This window comes from Pelecanus crispus, chromosome 18 (genome assembly GCF_030463565.1).
Source record: "Pelecanus crispus isolate bPelCri1 chromosome 18, bPelCri1.pri, whole genome shotgun sequence".
NCBI classification, from domain to species: domain Eukaryota; kingdom Metazoa; phylum Chordata; class Aves; order Pelecaniformes; family Pelecanidae; genus Pelecanus; species Pelecanus crispus.
Window position 1 is genome coordinate 2,381,931 of NC_134660.1, and position 21,116 is coordinate 2,403,046.

The 21,116-nt window shown below is 68.8% G+C and overlaps 3 protein-coding genes across 3 annotated transcripts; 2 read left to right on the plus strand and 1 right to left on the minus strand.

Moving 5' to 3' along the window:
• Positions 1 to 962: 962 nt before the first annotated feature.
• Positions 963 to 3,528, minus strand: MIEN1 (migration and invasion enhancer 1). Its single transcript, XM_075722946.1, has 4 exons — positions 3,443 to 3,528; positions 2,697 to 2,794; positions 2,118 to 2,194; positions 963 to 1,690 (listed from the first exon to the last, which is right to left on the minus strand). The coding sequence occupies exons 1-4, from the start codon at positions 3,526 to 3,528 to the stop codon at positions 1,124 to 1,126; spliced, it is 828 nt and encodes a 275-aa protein (XP_075579061.1). The 3' UTR covers positions 963 to 1,123.
• A 5,618-nt stretch (positions 3,529 to 9,146) lies between these two features.
• On the plus strand, positions 9,147 to 13,091 carry GRB7 (growth factor receptor bound protein 7). The gene is made up of 14 exons (XM_075722717.1): positions 9,147 to 9,292; positions 9,439 to 9,586; positions 9,681 to 9,837; positions 9,922 to 10,043; positions 10,178 to 10,255; positions 10,877 to 11,014; positions 11,107 to 11,217; positions 11,350 to 11,448; positions 11,771 to 11,851; positions 11,938 to 12,054; positions 12,135 to 12,195; positions 12,316 to 12,403; positions 12,773 to 12,866; positions 12,945 to 13,091. The coding sequence occupies exons 1-14, from the start codon at positions 9,147 to 9,149 to the stop codon at positions 13,089 to 13,091; spliced, it is 1,587 nt and encodes a 528-aa protein (XP_075578832.1).
• A 1,168-nt stretch (positions 13,092 to 14,259) lies between these two features.
• LOC142595227 (retinol dehydrogenase 8-like) lies at positions 14,260 to 17,670 on the plus strand. The gene is made up of 6 exons (XM_075722950.1): positions 14,260 to 14,356; positions 14,433 to 14,594; positions 15,661 to 15,840; positions 15,916 to 16,009; positions 16,102 to 16,285; positions 17,431 to 17,670. The coding sequence occupies exons 1-6, from the start codon at positions 14,260 to 14,262 to the stop codon at positions 17,668 to 17,670; spliced, it is 957 nt and encodes a 318-aa protein (XP_075579065.1).
• Positions 17,671 to 21,116: the final 3,446 nt, after the last annotated feature.

Genomic DNA, 21,116 nt, shown 5'->3' on the forward strand with positions numbered 1-21,116 from the left:
ACGCTAATGCCACAGGGCGATGCCAGCCACGGAGGGCTTGGAGAGCCCAGGACACTGTGGGACAGCGCGGCAGTACATGTGGGGACAGAGAGGGGGTCACCCTTCGTGCCAGGTGTTGCTCTGGGGGTCTCCTTGGAGCTGGGCACCGGCGCAGGTGACCCACAAACCGCACCAAGCCGGATGGTGCTCAGACTGTGACCGGGAGCAGCCTGGGGAAGCTCAGCCCCCAGCGTGGCCTGGAGAAGGCCAGCCTGCCACCGTCACCCCAAAGGCTCCTCTGCCACCACCCACCTCTCCAGGGCTGTCACGGTCCGGCTCATCCATGAACCTCGCCACCGCCCTCCCCGCCGGCGCCCCAGCCGCGCCAGCACACATGGACTTGCACTGAGAGCAGGCGGACTCCGGGCCCGCATCCCGGCTCCTCCTGGATTCCTTTGAAGCCGACTGTATCGCACCGAGATGTATATTTGATAATTGTACATTGGGTTTTTTTTTTTTTTTTTCTACTCCCCTTGTCTGTGTGGTTCCCCCTTCGCCGGCACTAGTGCAGGGGAGCCAGCTCCGTCTCCCAAGGACCATCGTGTCCCTTCCCTCCTGGCCTCAGCTGCCACTGCCTGAGGAGGCAGTGAAGGGCAGGACCCACTTACCTGAAGGATAAAACGTCCTGATCCTGCCTGGCCGCCAACCAAAGGCAGGGCAGGCAGGAGACGGGACCTGATCTAACCCCGCTTTCACACCTCGGTGCCCGTGTCCCACCCTGTACTTGAGGGACATGAGAGGGGCTGCGTTCTCCTCCGTCCTTTATTCAGCACCGGGCCGCTGGGTTTATACACAGTATAGAATAAACAGGGGGCCCCTCCGCCAGCTCAGCCGCCCCGTGGCGAAGGGCAGAGTCATTACAGGCAGAAAGCGAGAGCCAAGAGCCTGAGAACAGGGAGGTGGGGGAAGCTCGCAGCCGTTAAATAAACCTCTTGGCCGTGGGGACGCAGCTGAGCCGGGGTTCCCATGCCTGGCCCGGGCAGGCGGTCCCTGCTGCCCTCACACCAGTTTAAACAGTGACAGGAGAGACTTTAATCATTAACGAATCACGCTAAAGTTTACAGCGAGTGGTTTTTCCTCTGCATTAACCTGCTGGGAGGTATGGAACTGCAAAGTTTCCTCCAACGCCCAGCCCGGCTCCCCTGAGGGCTGCGCAGAGCATTCGTGGGGGGGCCCCCAAATCCCCAGTGGCGGAGGGGAGAGCCCCCCTGCACTGCTGGGTGCAGGGGGACGCAGGCGCAGAGGGATGGGGAAGGCAAAAGCAGGCAGGGGAGCCACCCCGCGCCACAGCTCCGCCCTGCAGTGGGTCAGGCATGGGGGGGACGCGACCCAAAGGGATGGGCTGGAATGCCCCCCCCACCAGTGACACCAGTACCACAGCTCTGCCTGTCCCAACTTGCACCCCCAATTCCCTGGGAGGCTCCTTACGCTCTCGCATTCCCCTGACGTCCCCGGTCCCCCGGGCACACAGGAAGCTAACGAAGGCAGCGAGGAGAGAAGCAGGGAGACGCGGAGGGGGCCAGGAACTGGCTGCCGGGCGCTGGGAGTTCCCAGCTGGGTGCGGGGCTACAGGATGATGCAGGGGGGGGCGGCTGTTGGTGATTTTCTCCAGCGGTTCCCCATTCCTCGCTCTGCGAATCGCTTCGATCAGCTGAGGAGACAGAGGGGAGGGGGTCATGCTCCGGGCCGGCCTCACCACGAGGTCTGGTGGGGGAAGGAGCACTCGAGGCTGGGGAATGCAGCAGTTGGGAGCGCTTGGAACAACGCGTGGAGGTCAGGCAGCTCCACGGGCCCAAACGACAGCCATGCCGAAACCGTCCCCACTCTCCCCACATGCGCAGCAGCTCAGCCTCGTGCTGTACCGCAGCGGGACCTGGAGCAGGTCCCGGCAGGGTGGCAGGAGGGGGAACAACACCCAACGGGACTGTGAGGCATCACCGGAGCTCGGGCAGAGCTGGTGGGTGATGAAATGGAGACGACGAGGGAAAAACCAGTGGCAGGGGAGCTCGCTGCAAAACCAACCTCCCCGCGGCCACCAGCCTGGCTGACGCAAGGACCCCGCAGGGCTGGGTACTTACATCCTTCTCGTAGGGAAAGCCTCCATTCTCCAGCTTGGAGAAGACCAGCTGCCCGTTGATCTCAATCTCGAAGGCACCTTAAAAGCACACGGGGCCGTAAGCCGTGCTCCTGCCCTGCACAGTGCCGCCAACTCCCACACCCGTCCTGCAGCTGTTCTTGCCACACCGAACCCCGGCACAAGCGTCCGGGAGGCAGAAACGCTGCGGTGGCACCCCCAGACTCAGCAGGCCATAACCCCAGCGGCAGGACAGGGCTGGCAGAGCACACTGTGCCCCCCCAGAGAGCTCGGGAGGCTCCTGCCCTGCTCCTGGCAGCCCCCGAGGCTCCAGAGTCTCTGCAACCCCCAAGAGGTCAGTGAGGGGCAGCCCCTGCGATGCGCAGCGCTCGGGCAAGCAAGGCGCAAGCCCCCAGCCTCACTGCAAGGTTTGCATCAGCTCAGCCCCCCTTGCACTCCCCAAAGACAGGGCTGACACCCAGAACCGTAAGCGGGGGTAGGTCAGGGGCACCCCAACCGCAGGGCACCCCAGCAGTGATCCCTGCACGGCGCTGGCTGCAGCAGGGCTGTCATGGGCCCTTACCTGTGCCCCCCAGCCTGGACTCGATCTCAATGTCAGGGTACTCCTCCTTCACAGCGCTTGCCAGCTCCTGGTATGTGGGCTCGAAGCCGCAGGGCTCGCTGGGTGCAGGGAGAAGCAGGTGAGAGCTGGGGTCTCGGCACGGGGAGCCCCCAACAGCACCCCTCGCCCAGACACTCCCCGTCCAACCCCACCCCAAACTAAGGAGCCCCCCAGCATCCCCCTCTCCTGCTACCACCTGTATCCCCAGGCCCCCACATCCTCCGCAAAAGTCCCCCCACCTCCTGCACCCCCTGCACCCCCAAATCCCCATCCCCGACACCTTCCTACCCCCCTACACCCCCTCACTCATCCCCACAAGCCCCCCAACTCCTACACTACCCCATCTCCCTACACCCCTCAGCCCCCCCATATCCCAGCACCCTGTGACCCGCTTACTCATCTGCACCCCAAATCCCCCCCGCAGAGCCCCCCATCCCCCTTCTCAGCCCCCCCTTATCCCCCAGACCCCCACGTGCCTGAAAGCCCCCGCACGCCCCGTCCCAGTCCCCCCAGTTGCTGCCCCCGGCACCCCAGTGTCCCCTTCCCCAGCACCCTCCCACCCACTGCCCGCCCCGGGTCCCTCACCCCCCTAAGGCCCCTCGGCCTCCCCACTCCCCCCCCGGTTCCTCGCCCCCCGGCCCCGCCGCGCTCCCCCGCAGGCTGCGGAGCGGCACCGGGGAAGGAGCCGGGCCCGGCGCGGCGCTCACCAGTACTCCACCACGATGCGGACCCGCCGCTCGGCCTCGGCATCAGCCCCGGCCGCCGCCGCCGCCTCCTCGACCCCGCCGCTCATCGCCGCCGGTCCCACCGCCTGCCCGCCGCTTCCGGGTTGCCGTCACGTGACGCGGCGCTTCCGGCCGCGCCGCACCGCTCCTCTCGTCTGCGCCGGGCGGGTCGCGCCGCGCCACCTGCTGGCGGGAGGACCGCACAGCCGCGGGGCCGTCCCCGCCCGCCGCGTCCCCACGGAGCCCACGGGGACCCGCACCGACCCCCCCCGGGACCCGCGCAGACTCCCGCACCGACCCCCGAGGGAGCTCTGTAGTTCATGGGGGTCCCCACAGACCCATGGGACCCCCACCGCCCACCCTGGGACCCCCACTGCCCCCCCACCCCCCCCCCGTGGGAGCCCTATAGGGCCTTGGGACACCCACAGACCCCAAGGGATCACCCGCGGACCCGTGGGACCCCCATGGAGCCCATGAGACCCTCAGTATCCCCCACGGGGACCCCTTGAACGCCCTATGGGGAGCTCCCTGGGGACTCTGTGGCCCCATGGGACCCCAAGCACCCACCCCCTGTGGGGACATCCACACCCCCCCCCCTTATGGGGACACCCCCAGACCCCACGGAGCCACCCACAGGTCCCACGGGGCTCCCACCACCCCATGGAGACTCCCACGGCACCTGGGGGACACTCATTTCCCCATGGGGTCCCCCATACCCCCATGAGGACACCCACAGCCCCAATAGAGACCCCCACATAGCACCCATGGGGACCCTCGAGGGACCCCACCCTCTATCCCCATGGGACCCCCCCAGATCCCTTAAGGGACCCCCACAGATCCTCCCTTTAACCCATAGGCCCCCCCCATGAGGTCCCCACAACCCTCCAAACCCCAGGGGACCCTGCCACCTGCATGGGACCCCCACGGGACCCCCTGCACCCCATGGGGTCCCCACCTGCCTCAGTCCTTGGGCTGACCCCGTGGATGTTGAGGCTATGGGGGGGGGGGGGGGGTCCCAGGGCCACCAGAGCTACAGGACAGGGGGACTGGGACCACCAGGGCTATGAGGTGGGGTCCCAGGGCCACCAGAGCTACAGGACAGGGGGACTGGGACCACCAGGGCTATGAGGTGGGGTCCCAGGGCCACCAGGACTAGGAGACAGGGTCCCAGGGCCACCAGGGCTACAGGGCAGGGGGACCAGGACCACCAGGGCCATGGGATGGGGTCCCAGGGCCACTGGGGCTATAGGAAGGGTCCCAGGACCACTAGGGTTATGGGATGCGGTCCCAGGGCCACCAGGACTATGGGATGGGGTCCCAGGGCCATCAGGTCTATAGGAAGGGTCCGAGGACCACCAGGACTATGGGATGGGGTCCCAGGGCCATGGGGGCTAAGGGATGGGGTCCCACGGCCACTAGGGCTATAGGAAGGGTCCCAGGGCCACCAGGGCTATGGGATGGGGTCCCAGGGCCACCAGGGCTATGGAAATGATCCCAGGGCCACAGGGGCTAAGGGATGGAGTCCCAGGGCCACCAGAGCTAAGGGATGGGCCCCCCCACATGTGGGGTCCCAGGGGATCCCCAACCCAAACGCCACAGCCTGGGGCTGGGGACCCCCCTGGGGGGGGGCGGGCTGGGCCATGCTGGACCCACACTCCCAGGACAGCCACGGGGCCCTGGGGTCCCCCCCCCCCAGCTCTGCCCCCCAGCTCGGCTGCTCGTGGGGTCACCCCAGTGCATTGTGGGAAACTCCCCATCACCACCGTGGGGTGGTGGGATGCAGGGTGGGGGTGGGGGGGCTTGGACCCCCCTGTGCTGGTTCAGGACCAGGCTGGGTGCCCCATCCCAGGGCTGGGGGGCCGGGGGACACCCCTGGGTGGTGGTGGGGGGCCGGGTGCTGGGCGGCCGGCCCGGGGCGGCATGATGTCAGGCGGGGGCGGGAGCTGGCGCAGGTAGATAAAGCCAGGGAGAACAGGAATCCCCGGTCCGGCGGGAGGGTGGCAGGACACGGCGGGCGCCTGCAGGTAGGAACGGGGCCGGGGTGGGGGTCTCCCACGCTGTGGGGCTACTGGCCATCCCGGGATGTCGGCCCCATCCCACCGGCATGAACCTGGCCCCCTCCTGCACCCCCCGCCCCTTCCCTCCTCCTTCCTCCCGGTTCTTCCTCCTCTTCTGCTGCCCCAGCACGGCCTCGCCGCCGCCGTTGCCCTGCAGCCTCCGCACCCCCGGCCCTGCAGTCCCCGTGGCCCAGGGATCCCTGTCCCACTGCCTCGGCATCCACCAGGACCCCTGCCCACAGCTGGGGGCCCTGGAATGCCATCCCATAGCCCTGGGGGCCCTGGGACCCCATCCCTTTGCCCTGGTAGCCCTGGGACCCTTCCTATAGCCCTGGTGGCCCTGGGACCACATCCCATAGCCCTGGTGGTCCTGGTCCCCCTGCCCTGTAGTCCTGGTGGCTCTGGGACCCTGTTTCCTAATCCTGGTGGCCCTAGGAACCTGCCCCATAGCCATGGTGGTCCTGGGGCCCTTCCCGTACTCCTGGTGTCCCTGGGACCCCATCCCACAGCTTCAACGTCTCCCAGCCCCCCTGCTCTACAGTCCTGCTGGCCCTGAGACCCCGTGTCTTGGTGTTGGTGGCCCTGGGATCCTGTCCCTTAAACTTGGTGGCCCTGGGACCCCATCCCTTAATGTTGGTGGCCCTAGGAACCTGCCCCATAGCCCTGGTGGCACTGGGACCCTATCCCATAGCCTCAACATCCCCCAGCCCCCCTGCCCAACAGTCCTGCTGGCCCTGGGACCCCATCTTTTAGTGTTGGTGGCCCTGGGATCCTGTCCCTTAAACTTGGTGGCCCTGGGACCCCATCCCTTAATGTTGGTGGCCCTAGGAACCTGCCCCATAGCCCTGGTGGCACTGGGACCCTATCCCATAGCCTCAACATCCCCCAGCCCCCCTGCCCAACAGTCCTGCTGGCCCTGGGACCCCATCTTTTAGTGTTGGTGGCCCTGGGATCCTGTCCCTTAAACTTGGTGGCCCTGGGACCCCATCCCTTAATGTTGGTGGCCCTAGGAACCTGCCCCATAGCCCTGGTGGCACTGGGACCCTATCCCATAGCCTCAACATCCCCCAGCCCCCCTGCCCAACAGTCCTGCTGGCCCTGGGACCCCATCTTTTAGTGTTGGTGGCCCTGGGATCCTGTCCCTTAAACTTGGTGGCTCTGGGACCCCATCCCATAGTCCTGGTGGCCCTAGGAACCTGTCCCCTAAACCCGGTGGCCCTGGTTCCCCTGCTCCATAACCCTGGTGGCCCTGGGGCCCAGCCCTATAATTCTGACACCCACCAGTCCCCCGCCCCATAACCCTGGTGGCCTTTGCCCCATAGCCCCAGGGGCCCGGTCCCTCTGTTTGTCCCAGACCCCAGGGACACCCTGTGTGTCCACCCCCATCATCACCCCCCCATCAGAGCCCTGTCGCGGCCACCAGAACAGGGCTGGCATCGGGGTGACCTGAGGCCACGGTGATGGGCTGGCAGGTTGGTGGCAGGGCTGTGTCACTGTCCCAGTGCCCTGTGGGGTCCCCATCTCTCACATCTCCCGTCAGCCCCTCTGGTGTCCCCTGCGTGGCTTGGGGTGGCCCCGCGCCGTGTCCCACCGTGGGCAGCATCACCCCGTGTGACCCCGGGCTGTCCCCCGTGTCCCCGGGTTCACCGGGGGCCTGGCCAGGCAGGGAGACCCCGACGCAGCCCCTCCGGCACAGCCAGGGCAGGGGAGCGGGGACGGAACAGGGGATCCAGACCAGTGGGATGACCGGGGCAGGGATGGGGACATGGCGGGGACAGGGGTGGGATGTGGACGGTGGTGGCAGCCATGCAATGGCGTTGGCCCTGCCCGGCTGTGGACTTGGACCCCGAGCTGGCCAGGAGGCGGGAGAGGGGGACGGGCAGTGGGTGAATGGTTAACCCGGGTCCGCGCGGCATCCTGGGAACGGCAGGGCCTGGCGGGCGCGAGCCCGCAGCCACCGAGTGCCGCCGGCACGGCCGTGGGCACCGCACGTGTGTTACGTGTGCCGCGTGCCGGACGGCCCCGCATCGCCATGGCCGGGCTGCGCCTGCCCCTGCCTGGCCCAGGCGACCAGCGGCAGGGCCGGTTGTGCCGAGCCGTACTGAGCTGTGCCAGGCTGCGCCGCGCCATGCCGACCTGTGCCGTGCCGAGCCATGCCATGCCATGCCGTTCCGTGGGCCAGCCCAGGGCCGTGCACATCCCGCAGACCCGTTGCAAATCATTTTGGGGCCGAAACCGGAGCGCTGGCCGGTGGCCATGCGCTCCCCAAGCGCTGCAGCACCGCGTGGGCGCTGGCACCGGCGGCGGGGCGGGGGCGAGGGGTGACGCCGCAGCATGGGGGGCCGTGCCGACAGGCGGGCTTGGGGCAGTTCCCACGGCGGGCACGGGCGCCGGCTCCTTCGCCCCCGGCCTGTCGGCGCGGCCGCCCCGGCCCGGATGCCAGCGCGGTGAGGTGGAGCTGGGAGCGGCCGCCAGAACTGGTTTGGCCAGACCCGAGGAGGTGTCTGGGCTGGGCCGCCACCATGCTCCACTTCCTGCTCCCACCGGCGCCGTGCTTGCCCGCTGCGGCTCAGCCCGGCAAAGCTGAGCCCAGCAAAGCTCAGCCTGGCACGGCTCAGCCTGGCAAAGCTCAGCCTGGCAAAGCTAAGCCCGGCACAGCTCAGCCCAGCATGGCTCAGCCTGGCAAAGCTGAGACCAGCAAAGCTCAGCCTGGCAAAGCTAAGCCCAGCACAGCTCAGCCCAGCACGGCTCAGCCTGGCACGGCTCAGCCTGGCACAGCTCAGCATGGCACAGCTCGGCCTGGCACAGCTCAGCCTGGCATGGCTCAGCCCGGCACAACTCAGCCTGGCATGGCTCAGCCCGGCAAAGCTTGGCCTGGCACAGCTCAGCCCAGCACGGCTCAGCCTGGCAAAGCTGAGACCAGCAAAGCTCAGCCCGGCACAGCTCAGCCCAGCACAGCCCAGCCCGGCACAGCTCGGCCCGGCACAGCTCAGCCCGGCACAGCTCAGCCCAGCACAGCCCAGCTCACTTTGGCCCAATTCGTCTCAGCCCACCTCGGCTCCACCAGCCCCAGCCCGGCTCCGTCGGTGTCTCCCGGCGTCACCAGGCTCTCCGTAGTGATGTGGGGGCACCGGCGAGGGTCCCGCGTGGGACGTGGAGGCGCTGGGGGATTCTCGGTCTCCTCGCGGGGGGCCGTGCTCCCCGCTGGGCTCACGCTCCTGCCCCCCCAGCTCCCGCACTGGGATGGGGCTGGAGGGACGGGGACCCCCCAACCCTTGGCGGCTGCTCGGGGCTTGGCCGGACCCCCACGGGGTGCGGGGGGCCGGGGGCAGGCGGGGCGGCGTTGAGTCACGCCGGCACGCACTGACTCACCGCTTGTCTGGGCGCCGGCAAAACACCACCCAGGCGGGTGCCAAGGGTGGGCAGCCCCTGGCAGCGCCGCGGCACTGGCTGCCTGCGCCGGCGCGGCGGCGATTCCCGGCATGCTGCCCACGTGGAGCCCGGCGCGGTGTCCCACGGGGGCTGCCCACACGTGGCCACGGACCCCCAGCCCCGCTGCCCCGGGGACAAAGGCCCGGAGCCTCGTGCGGTGCAGGACACACTCTCTCTCCCCCCCCCCAGATAATGCCATGGACGGGGGGGCTCAGCAGAGCAGCCTCCGGGAGCCCCCCGGGCCGGGCGGCACAGAGCATGAGGGGGTCCTCGGCGAGTGGGACGGGGGCGAGGGGCCGCCCGAGGTCAAGCGCTCCCAGCCCCTCTTCATCCATGGCAGCAGGTGGGTGGGGGGCCCGGATGCCGAGGCTCTCCCGTGGAAGTGGGGGGGTGTCCAGCGGATTGAGGGGGGGCAAAGGTGTGGGGATGGGGGCACAGGACCCGGTGCTGGGGGGGGTCTGAGGGCGCTCAGCCCCTCTCTGCCCGCAGCCGGCAGCTGCCGGAGGAGGAGGAGCCGCGCGCTTCGTCGCTCCCCAGCATCCCCAACCCCTTCCCCGAGCTCTGCAGCCCCTCCAACTCGCCCATCCTCAGCAGCCCGACCCTGGGGCAGGGTCCCCCCCGCGAAGGCACCTCCCATGTGAGTCGGGGAGCAGGGGGCAAGGGAAGGGGGGTTCGGCCCCCCGGGGACGCGGGGTCCCCTCCCTGACGCCCGCCCTGGCGCGTGCCGGCAGGTGGTGAAGGTTTTCGGCGAGGACGGCGCGTGCCGCTCGCTGGAGGCGTCGGCGGGGACCACGGCGCGGCAGCTCTGCGAGACGCTGGTGCGGAGGACGCGGGCGCTGCAGGACCACAGCTGGGCCCTGGTTGAACTGCACCAGCACCTGGCCCTGGGTGAGCCGCCGGCACAGCGCGGCACGGCGCGGCACTGGGCCCCCCCCGGCCGCCCCACTGAGCCCCGTGTGTCCCCCCTCTCAGAGCGATGCCTGGAGGACCACGAGTCGGTGGTGGAGGTGCAGAGCTCCTGGCACCCGGGCGCCGACAGCCGCTTCGTCTTCCGCAAGAACTTCGCCAAGTACGAGCTCTTCAAGAGCAACGCGGTACGTGGCTGCCGGAGCAAAGCCCACGGGGACCCGGGTGTCCCACGGGGACCCGGATGCCCCACAGGGACCCGTACGTCCCACGGGGACCCTGAGCACCCCGCGGGTGTCCCCTGACCCCCCTGTCCCCCCAGCAGTCCCTCTTCCCCGAGGTGATGGTGTCCAGCTGCCTGGAGGCGAATAAGAGCATGGCACACTCCGAGCTCATCCAGGTACGGGACCACCGTGCCCAGCCATGCCGTGGGGACCCCAATGTGCCACGGGGACCCCGATGTGCCGTGGGGACCCCAATGTGCCATGGGGACCCCACCATGCCATGGGGACCCCAATGTGCCATGGGGATCCTGCTGTGCCATGGGGACCCCAATGTACCATGGGGACCCTGCTGTGCCATGGGGACCCCAATGTGCCGTGGGGACCCCAATGTGCCATGGGGACCCTAATGTGCTGTGGGGACCCCAATGTGCCATGGGGACCCCAATGTGCTGTGGGGACCCCACCATGCCATGGGGACCCCAATGTGCCATGGGGACCCTAATGTGCCATGGGGACCCCACCATGCCACGGGGACCCCAATGTGCCATGGGGATCCTGCTGTGCTGTGGGGACCCCAATGTGCCATGGGGACCCCAGTGTGCTGTGGGGACCCCAATGTGCCATGGGGACCCTGCTGTGCCATGGGGACCCCAATGTGCTGTGGGGACCCTGCTGTGCTGTGGGGACGCCGCCATGCCGTGGGGACCCCAATGTGCCATGGGGATCCTGCTGTGCCATGGGGACCCCGCCATGCTGTGAGGACCCTGCCGTGCCCCTCAGCCCTCATTCCCCCCCAGAACTTCCTCAACTCCGGGAGCTGCCCCGAGGTCCAGGGTTTCCTGCACCTGCGGGAGGCTGGGCGCAAGGTCTGGAAGCGTTTCTACTTCTCCCTGCGCCGCTCGGGGCTCTACTACTCCACCAAAGGCACCTCCAAGGTGAGGGGGCGGGTGGGGGGCACGGCTGGGGGGGTGCGGAGGGGCTGACACCCACCCCACAGCCCTGACACCCCCCCCCCGCCCCATCCCAGGACCCCCGGCACCTCCAGTACTTTGCCGACCTCACCGAGTCCAACATCTACTACGTGACGCAGGGCAAGAAGCACTACGGGACGCCCACCGAGTTTGGCTTCTGCATCAAGGTGGGGATGTCCCTGCCTGGAAGCAGGGCTGGGGGTCCCATCCCTTCTGCGTGCCTTCCCCTGCCAAGGGGTCTCTGCCCCCCCGAGAGCCGACCGGGGCTGCCCCGTGACGGCTTTGGCTTCTCCCCGCAGCCCTACAAGGTGCGGAGCGGCGTGAAGGGCCTGAAGCTGCTCTGCAGTGAGGATGAGCAGAGCCGGAGCTGCTGGATGGCGGCTTTCCGCCTCTTCAAGGTGGGCTCTGGCCCCAGCGGGGTGGTGCCGGTCCCTGTGCTGGGTGGGATTCCGGGGGGATGCTGGGGGGATGCTGGGCGGATGCTGGGGGGATGCTGGGGGGATGCTGGGGGGAATGCCGGAGGGATGTCCCCATCCCTGTGCCAGAACAGATGCAGGATGGGCGTCCCCGTCCCCGTGCGGGGTAGATGTAGATGTCCCCAGCCCCAAGCTAGGAGGATGCGGACATCCCCGTTCCCACACCAGGCGGGTGCTCCCCCACCCCGCTGTGGGACGGGGGCCCCACGGGACCCCCCCCAGCTCACAGGGCTGTTCCCCCCAGTACGGCATGCAGCTCTACCGCAACTACCAGCAAGCACAAGCACGGCTGAGCCAGCCCCCCTGGATCGGCCCCACACCCCTGGTGAGTGCCCCCCCCACTTCCCCCCTGCAGCCCCCATCCCGCAGGGAGCCCCCCCGTCACCCCCCACCCTTGCCCGTCCCTCCCAGCGAAGCGTCTCAGACAACGCGCTGGTGGCCATGGACTTCTCGGGATGCACGGGCCGGGTGATCGAGAACCCCACTGAGGTGCTGACGGTGGCCCTGGAGGAGGCACAGGCCTGGAGGGTGAGTTGGGGTGCAGGGGTGCGAGGGGGGAGTCCCCCCCGAGCCCACCCTAACGCCCTCTCCTTGCTTTGCACATCCAGAAGAAGACGACGCACCGGTACAGCCTGCCGGCAGCCTGCCAGAGCTCCCCGCTGAGCGCCGGTGAGCAGCGCCCAGCCACGGGGTCCCATCCGGCAGAGCTGGGTTGTGCCGAGGGCGGGGGGTGTCCCTGCCCCATGTGGGGGTTCCCCCCCTCAAGCCTGACGCCCATCTTCCCTGCAGCCATCCACCGCACCCAGCCCTGGTTCCACGGGCGCATCTCCCGGGAGGACACTCAGCAGCTCATCGGCCGTCAGGGCTTGGTGGACGGGTACGGGGACCCCAGGGGGGTCGAGGTCCCCGGGGTTCATTGTGGGGGGACATGGGACCCCTGGGGGGTACATGACCCCTGGGGTTATAGGGCCCTGCGGTTCCTGGGGTGATGCAGGACCCCTGGGAGATGGCGGGGGAACGGGATCCCAGGGGGGTTGGGACCCCCAAGGGTTTGCAGGGGATCTGCAGCCCCCAGGGGTACGGGAGCTTGGGGTTGGGGGGTGGGGGCAGGACCCTGGGGCTCCCGGGGGGGATACAGGGCTCTGGGGGGTCGAGCACCCCGGGGGGGGGGGACGACCCTGGGGGTGACACGGGGGCAGCGGAGGGGGCCCAGGGCCAGCAGTGACCCCCTCCCCGGGGCTTGCAGCGTCTTCCTGGTGCGGGAGAGCCAGCGCAACCCCAAGGGCTTCGTCCTGTCCCTGTGCCACCTGCAGAGAGTCAAACACTATCTCATCCTGCCGGTGAGTGCTGGCGGGGGGCGGTGCGGGGCCGGGGGGGCACCGGGGGGCTGCGAGGGCCTGAGCCACGCTCCCCGGCAGAGCGAGGAGGAGGGACAGCTCTACTTCACCATGGACGACGGGCAGACCCGCTTCGCCGACCTCATCCAGCTCGTGGAGTTTCACCAGATTAACCGCGGCATCCTGCCCTGCAAGCTGCGGCACTACTGCACCTGCGTGGCCCTCTGAGCCCGGCATCACCAGCACCGCGTGGCATGGCCGGCACGGCACAGCCTGGCACAGCCCAGCACCACCGGCAAGGTTCGGCACAGCCTGGCACCACCGGCACGGCACAGCCTGGCACAGCCCAGCACCACCGGCAAGGTTCGGCACAGCCTGGCACCACCGGCACGGCACAGCCTGGCACAGCCCAGCACCACCGGCAAGGTTCGGCACAGCCTGGCACCACCGGCACGGCACAGCCTGGCACAGCCCAGCACCACCGGCAAGGTTCGGCACAGCCTGGCACCACCGGCACGGCACAGCCTGGCACAGCCCAGCACCACCGGCAAGGTTCGGCACAGCCTGGCACCACCGGCACGGCACAGCCTGGCACAGCCCAGCACCACCAGCACGGTTTGGCACAGCCTGGCACCACCGGCATGGCTTGGCACAGCCTGGCACAGCCCAGCACCACCGGCACGGCTTGGAACAGCCCAGCATGGGGCGGCAGGATCGGGGCCAGCTCGGCGCAGCAAGCACAGGGCTGAGGACGGCTCCTCCGCCGCCAGCCGCCCGCCCTGCGCCCCAGGTGCTGGCTCTGCCCGCGGGGTCCTGGGGTGCCGGCGCCGCCGGGCCCCCCAACACTCAAGCACTTTCTCCCCCCCACCCCCCGCAGCACCGGCTCCAAGTGTCCCCGAGTGTCCCCGTGGGGCCCTGGCACTCCTCACCCCCGGGCCAGGTGGATCGGGGGTCCCCAGCCCCAGAGGCGGGGTCCTGGGGGGGTGGGGGGAGCACCCACCACCGCGTCCCCCCCCGTCCCCGCGAGGCCAGTCGAACTGTGATGTGTTTTATACCAGTGAGAATAAAGGTTATTTTTTCAGAGCTCCCGCCTCGCCCCCTCTAAAGAAAAAGCCGGGGTGCCGGGGGGGTCCCGTCCCCCCAGCCCCCCGCTGTCAGCAGTCGCGCGGCTGGCAGCGTCCCCATGTCCCAACGTGTCCCCGCCGTGCCCCGCGTCCTGCACAAAGGCCTCTCTGTGCATCCCGGGCACCACGTGCGGCTCAGCCACGCGGCCGCCGGCAAATCCTGGTGGGATTAGCGGCCGGGGGGGAGATTAAGGGCTCGGATTTGGGAGGGCCGGGGCCAGGCCAGCTGCTATTAAAGGCGGGGGGCCAGGGAGCGGGGCCGTGGCTGCGCCATGGCTCCCAAGACGGTGCTGATCACCGGCTGCTCCTCCGGCATTGGGCTGGCGCTGGCCGTCCGGCTGGCACGGGACAAGCAGCGCCGCTTCCGAGGTGAGCGGGGTGGAGGGACCCCCCCCCCCATTCCCCGGAGAGACCCCGCACGGGGCTGAGCCGCCTCTGCCCCCAGTCATCGCCACCATGAGGAATGTGGGCAGGAGCGGGGCGCTGGCGGCGGCGGCGGGGCCGGCGCTGGGCCGGACGCTGGAGATCAAGCAGCTGGACGTCTGCGACGAGGGCTCCATCCGCGCCTGCCTCGACAGCATCCCCGGGCGCCACGTTGACATCCTGGGTGAGCGCTGGGACCCCCCCTCCCACCGCGTCCCCATGGTGCCCTGCGGCAGGGACCCCTGCGCCGGGGACCCTCCATGCTGGGGACACCCTGTGCGCCACGGGAACCCTGCGCCAGGGACCCTCTGTGTGCCACGGGTACCCCGTGCACTGGGGACCGTCCGTGCCAAGCATGTCCCATGCTGGGGACCCTCTGTGCGCCACGGGCACCCTGCACCAGGGACCCTCCATGTGCCACGGGTACCCCGTGCACTGGGGACCGTCCGTGCCAAGCATGTCCCATGCTGGGGACCCTCCATGCTGGGGACACCCTGTGCGCCACGGGCACCCTGCACCAGGGACCCTCCATGTGCCACGGGTACCCCGTGCACTGGGGACCGTCCGTGCCAAGCATGTCCCATGCTGGGGACCCTCCATGCTGGGGACACCCTGTGCACCATGGGCACCCTGCACCAGGGACCCTCCGTGCGCCACGGGTACCCCGTGCACTGGGGACCGTCCGTGCCAAGCATGTCCCATGCTGGGGACTCTCCATGCTGGGGACACCCTGTGCGCCACGGGCACCCTGCACCAGGGACCCTCCGTGCGCCACGGGTACCCCGTGCACTGGGGACCGTCCGTGCCAAGCATGTCCTGTGCCAGGGACTGTCCATGCTGGGGACACCCTGTGCGCCATGGGCACCCTGCACCAGGGACCCTCCGTGTGCCACGGGTACCCTGTGCACTGAGGACCGTCCATGCCAAGCATGTCCTGTGCCGGGGACCCTCTGTGCACCCAGTGCTGGGACCCCTCCATGTCAGGGACACCCTGTGCGCCAGGGACCCCCTGACCCCACGCACCGGGGACCCTCCATGCCAGGGACATCCCGCACCAGGGACCCTCTGTGCTCTGGGGACCCTCTGTGCTGGGGACACCCCGTGTACCAGGGACCCTCCACACCCAGGCCATCGCATGCTGGGGACCCTCCATGCACCTGGCACCCTCTGTGCATCGGGGACCCTCTGAGCAGGGGGCACGGGACCCCCCCCTACACAGGGGCTGCCCTGCTGACACCCCGTGCCTGCAGTCAGCAACGCCGGGGTGGGCATGGCGGGTCCCCTGGAGTGCCAGAGCTTGGCGGCCATGCAGAGCCTCATGGACACCAACTTCTTCGGCCTCGTCCGCCTGGTCAAGGAGGTGCTGCCCGACATGAAGCGGCGCCGCGGGGGCCATATCGTGGTCATCAGCAGCATCATGGGCCTGCAGGGTAGGGGGGGGACGGGGTGTCCTGGTGGGACCAGCCCCCGCCCCCAGCCCTGACTGGGACCCCCTGCCCGCCCAGGCATCGTCTTCAACGACATCTACGCCGCCTCCAAGTTCGCGGTGGAGGGTTTCTGCGAGAGCCTGGTAGTCCAGGCGCTGCGTTTCAACGTGGCGTGAGTGGCGGGGGCTGGCGGCCGGCGCGGCCCCCCGGGGCGGGGGGGATTTGGGGAGGTGCCGGGGTCCCCAGCACCCCATCCCCGGGCAGGATCAGCCTGGTGGAGCCGGGGCCGGTGATGACGGAGTTTGAGGTGAAGCTGTACGAGGAAGCCAAACGCGCCGACTACTCGCGGACAGACCCCGAGACGGCCGACATCTTCACCAACCTCTACCTGAGGAACTCCAAGGACATCTTCGCCAGCCTGGGCCAGAGCCCCGAGGACATCGCGGAGGTGACGGGCGGGCGGGTGGCCCCGCCGGGCCGGGGGCTGCCCTCTTCCCACGCCTCCCACCCGGCAGCCCCTGGCCGGCTCTGGAGGGGCCCCTGCCAGCCCCAGTGTGGAGCAGCGACCCCCAGCCGGCCCCAGGGCAGGGTCCTGCCCCGGCGGCTCCTTCCCACCAGCTCCATCCTGGGGGGCTGAGCCTGGCTGGGAGCGGGGATGGGGATGGGATGGGATGGGAGTGGGGATGGGATGGGGATGGGAATGGGGAGTGGGGATGGGAATGGGGAATGGGGATGGGATGGGATGAGATGGGAATGGGAATGGGAATGGAGATGGGATGGGAGTGGGGATGGGATGGGAGTGGGGATGGGATGGGAATGGGAATGGGGAGTGGGGATGGGAATGGGGAATAGCGATGGGATGGGATGAGATGGGAATGGGAATGGGAATGGGGATGGGATGGGAATGGGAATGGGGATGGGATGGGAGTGGGGATGGGATGGGATGGGATGGGAATGGGAATGGGGAGTGGGGATGGGAATGGGGAATGGGGATGGGATGGGATGAGATGGGAATGGGAATGGGGATGGGAGTGGGGATGGGATGGGAATGGGAATGGGGAGTGGGGATGGGAATGGGGAATGGGGATGGGGATGGGAATGGGGATGGGGATGGGAATGGGGAATGGGGATGGGATGGGAATGGGAATGGGGAGTGGGATGGGAATGGGGAGTGGGGATGGGAATGGGGAATGGGGATGGGATGGGATGAGATGGGAATGGGGATGGGAATGGGGATGGGAATGGGGATGGGAATGGGGATGGGATGGGATGGGAATGGGGAGTGGGATGGGAATGGGAATGGGGAGTGGGGATGGGAATGGGGATAGGATGGGATGAGATGGGAATGGGAATAGGAATGGAATGGGAATGGGAATAGGAATGGAATGGGAATGAGGCAGGGAAGGGGGTAGGATGGGATGGGGTTGAGGATGGGATGGGGATAGAATGGAGATGGAGATGGGGATGGAAAAGGAATGGGAGGGAGATGGGAATGCAGTGACAGTGGGGATGGGAATGCAATGGGAATGGAGAAGGGATGGGGACGAGGAGGTGACAGGGACAGGAAGGGGACAGTACCGTCCCCACGTGCAGCACACGCTGCGGGTGATCGAGGCAGCCCGGCCGCCCTTCCGGCACCAGACCAACGTGGCGTACACGCCGATGGCCGCGCTGAAGCACGCCGACCCCAGCGGCGCCCTCATGACCGACGCCTTCTACAAGCTGGTGTTCAAGTACGACGCGGTGCTGCGGCTCAGCCTCCGCGCCATCCGCCTGCTCCGCTGGAAGGCCCAGAAGGTGAAGGAGGGCGCCCGGTTGCTGGGCTTCAAATAGCCCCGGCGGCCCCCGGCAGCTCGGGGCACCGCGCCGGCGCAGCCGCCCGGGCACCCGGTTCACCTCGGGGGGCAACTCGGAGGCGGGGGGCGAGCGGGGCCAGGACCCGCGCAGGGTTTCGCTTCCTGCTCCTGGCTCAAAATAGTGCCCGCCGCCGCTGTATTAAAATCGGGAGTGGTATTTTTAACCAGCGCCGGGTGAAAAAGCAGAGCGGCTTCCTCCGAGAGTGCAGCGGCCGTGACGGGGCTGGGAAGGGCTGGCAGCTGCCCCCCACCTGCCTCCCGCTCCCTGGGGGCACCCGGCCCCCCCGCCCCGGCCCCCTGCGCCCGTGGGCATGTGGCACCCTGGGGCCCTGCCCTGGCACCCCCCCGGCCGCCAGCGCCGGTTGTGTCCCCTTCTCCCCGGGCTCTGCGGCGGGGTCGGCAATGCCCTGCGGTGGGGGGGTTCCCGCACGACGGACTGTGTCACCCCCGCTCTGGCACCGAGCCCCGCGGCACCGGGGCAGCACGAAGGGCTCCAGGGCACCGCGCCGGCAGCTCGGCTGCAGCACCGGGTGCAGAGGGTGCAGGAGGTGGTGCAGGGACAGGAGCAGGGTGCAAAGGGTGCGTGGGGGGTGCACGGTGGGTGCAAAGGGGCTGCAGGGCCCGGTGCAGAGCGGGTGTGGGTTGCATGGTGAAGGTTGGGTGCAGGGCTGCAGGGTGCATGGCTGCTGGGTGCAGGGTGGGTGCAGGGGTGCTGGGTGCAAGCGTGCGCGATGGGTGCAGGTAGGGCGCCGGGAGCAGGCGTGTCAGGGGGACCCCAGCACCCTGCGCTGCCCCAGGGGGTCCCCTCCAGCTCGGGGGGATGGCGATGGCGAGGGGGGTGCAGCCTGTGCCGCCCCCCGAGCTGGGCGCAGGGTGCTGGTGTGTGGGCGCTTGGCGTGACTGCACCCGGGAGGTGAGAGCAGGGGGAAACCGCAGGGAGGCCCGGCATGATTCAACGCCGCGGGGCTGTTTCTCAGAAACCTTCCTGGCTCCCACCAAGCTTCCCGGTGCCACTGCACCGGAGCCAGGGACGCCCCGCGGCCTCGCCAAGCGCCCAGGATGGAGGGTGCAGGGATGCACGTGTGGCATGGGTGCAAGGTCCCGGGTGCAGCCCCCCCCCCAACCCCAAACCTCTTCCAGGACCCCCAGCCCCGCGAGCGAGGGGCTGGATGGCAGCTGCAGCACCGTGCAGCGAGCAGCGAGCAGCAGCCCGTGCCACGCACGTGGCCTCCTTGGGCCCGGCCGGCTCCAGGCACCTTGGGGACAGGATGGGGGGCAGGGGGGGAGAGGAAATATTTTTGCATTATCCCCCCTTCTCGCACGCGTTAATGGCAAAGCGGCGGTGGGGCACTGGGGCTATGGCAACGGCGCAGCACCTGTGGGATGTGCAGGAGTGACATCAAAGCGGCGGCAGAGACGCAGCCTCTCCCCCTGCTCCCCGCTGCGGTTTCTGCAGATTTGACTAACTTTCTCCGCTCCAGGGGGCAGGGATGGGGGGGCTGCGCCTGGCCCTGGGGAGCAACAAAGCGGGGGGGGCCCCCGCCTGCGGCTCAGCCCCCCCGGCACAGAGCCACAGCCGTAGGGAACAGGGCGGAGGGAGGACAGGACCCCCCCGACAGCCCCAGGCCCACCGTGTCCCCGAGCCCCCAGGGAAGCAGCAACAGGGCTGCTACTGGGGGGAGCAGGGGGGAGCAGGATGGTCCCCAGCACTCACTGCAGAGCAAAGGGGGAGCAGGATGGACCCCAGCACTCACTGCAGAGCAAAGGGGGAGCAGGATGGTCCCCAGCACTCACTTGCAGAGCAAAGGGGGAGCAGGATGGTCCCCAACACTCACTGCAGAGCAAAGGGGGAGCAGGATGGACCCCAGCACTCACTGCAGAGCAAAGGGGGAGCAGGATGGTCCCCAGCACTCACTTGCAGAGCAAAGGGGGAGCAGGATGGTCCCCAACACTCACTGCAGAGCAAAGGGGGAGCAGGATGGACCCCAGCACTCACTGCAGAGCAAAGGGGGAGCAGGATGGTCCCCAGCACTCACTTGCAGAGCAAAGGGGGAGCAGGATGGTCCCCAACACTCACTGCAGAGCAAAGGGGGAGCAGGATGGTCCCCAACACTCACTGCAGAGCAAAGGGGGAGCAGGATGGTCCCCAGCACTCACTGCAGAGCAAAGGGGGAGCAGGATGGTCCCCAGCACTCACTGCAGAGCAAAGGGGGAGCAGGATGGTCCCCAGCACTCACTGCAGAGCAAAGGGGGAGCAGGATGGTCCCCAGCACTCACTGCAGAGCAAAGGGGGAGCAGGATGGTCCCCAGCACTCACTGCAGAGCAAAGGGGGAGCAGGATGGACCCCAGCACTCACTGCAGAGCAAAGGGGGAGCAGGATGGACCCCAGCACTCACTGCAGAGCAGGGGGGCAGTGGGTGTCTGGGGGCAGCAGCGCTGCGATGGCCTCAGCCCCGCTCACAGCCCATCGCACCGACGCTTGCAGTGGGAAGGGGGTCCCGGGCAAAGCAAGGGGGGAACAGGGAGCTGCTGTGGCCTGGGCTGGGTGGGGAGCTCCTCCATCGGCGGGGGGCCCCCGGGCCGAGCGTCCTCCCTGCTCGCGGAGCACCACGCAGAGCCCAGGAGCATCCTCCTCACCCCACCCTTCGCTGCAGCCCCGCCGGGTGTCAGGCTGGAGGCTCTGCCTGAGGGGCCGAAGCCGCTCAGGTTGGAAGCAGGTTCGTCTAAAAACAATTGTCTGCTGGGACTTTCCTTTCCCCGGCGAGCCCGCGTGTGACAATTGTCAGCCACTCCCCGCGCTCTCGCTCCCCCGAGGATTTCGCTCGCCGCCCAGGTGCGCCGGCTTGCCGCGATGCAAATGTGATGCCAGATATAACCCCGCCGGAGGGAATGGCTCGGTGGCGCGGGAGCGCGCGGCTCCCCGGGGGCTTCACTTCCCTCCCGGCAAAGCGAGGGGGGCATCGGGCGTGACGTGAACCCGCTGCCCCCATCGCCGTGCCCCGGTGACAGCCATGGCCCTGTCCCCGCTTTGCTGCCTGCACCCACGTGCCCCGCAGGGCGTGCGCCCCGGGGCTGCAAAGCTCCCTTCGGCGGTGCCGGCGTTGGGCGCCCATTCCGCTGTCGCTCAGCCCCCCAAGGGAAACGCAGAGGTGGCCCCGCGCCCCGCTCACACCTTGCCCCCTCCCGGCAAAAGGGGGCAGCTGGAACCCCGCACCCTCCCGGGGGCAGCGGGAGCCCCGGCAGAGCCGCCCAGCCCACGCGGAGGACTGCGAAACCCGGCGGGTCCTCGGCGGGATGGCGCGGAGGAGCGTGACTCAGTGAAAGGCTGGAGAATTGGGACAAGGAGGAGGTGGCGGCGGTGACTCAGTCCTCCCTCACCCGCTCTCCCCTCCCGGCACTGCTGCTCTTGGGGTGCCGGACCC

Bases quoted from the DNA above. Each gene is read 5' to 3' on its own strand.
- MIEN1 (XM_075722946.1), bottom strand. From the start codon at position 3,528: ATGAGCGGCGGGGTCGAGGAGGCGGCGGCGGCGGCCGGGGCTGATGCC. The intron at 2,195-2,696 runs GTAAGGGCCCAT...TGTGCTTTTAAG, and splicing joins GTCCAGGCTGGGGGGCACAG to GTGCCTTCGAGATTGAGATC. The intron at 1,691-2,117 runs GTAAGTACCCAG...CTGTCTCCTCAG, and splicing joins GCTTTCCCTACGAGAAGGAT to CTGATCGAAGCGATTCGCAG.
- GRB7 (XM_075722717.1), top strand. From the start codon at position 9,147: ATGGACGGGGGGGCTCAGCAGAGCAGCCTCCGGGAGCCCCCCGGGCCG. The intron at 10,256-10,876 runs GTACGGGACCAC...ATTCCCCCCCAG, and splicing joins CACACTCCGAGCTCATCCAG to AACTTCCTCAACTCCGGGAG. The intron at 12,867-12,944 runs GTGAGTGCTGGC...GCTCCCCGGCAG, and splicing joins AACACTATCTCATCCTGCCG to AGCGAGGAGGAGGGACAGCT.
- LOC142595227 (XM_075722950.1), top strand. From the start codon at position 14,260: ATGGCTCCCAAGACGGTGCTGATCACCGGCTGCTCCTCCGGCATTGGG. The intron at 14,595-15,660 runs GTGAGCGCTGGG...CCGTGCCTGCAG, and splicing joins GCGCCACGTTGACATCCTGG to TCAGCAACGCCGGGGTGGGC. The intron at 16,010-16,101 runs GTGAGTGGCGGG...ATCCCCGGGCAG, and splicing joins GCGCTGCGTTTCAACGTGGC to GATCAGCCTGGTGGAGCCGG.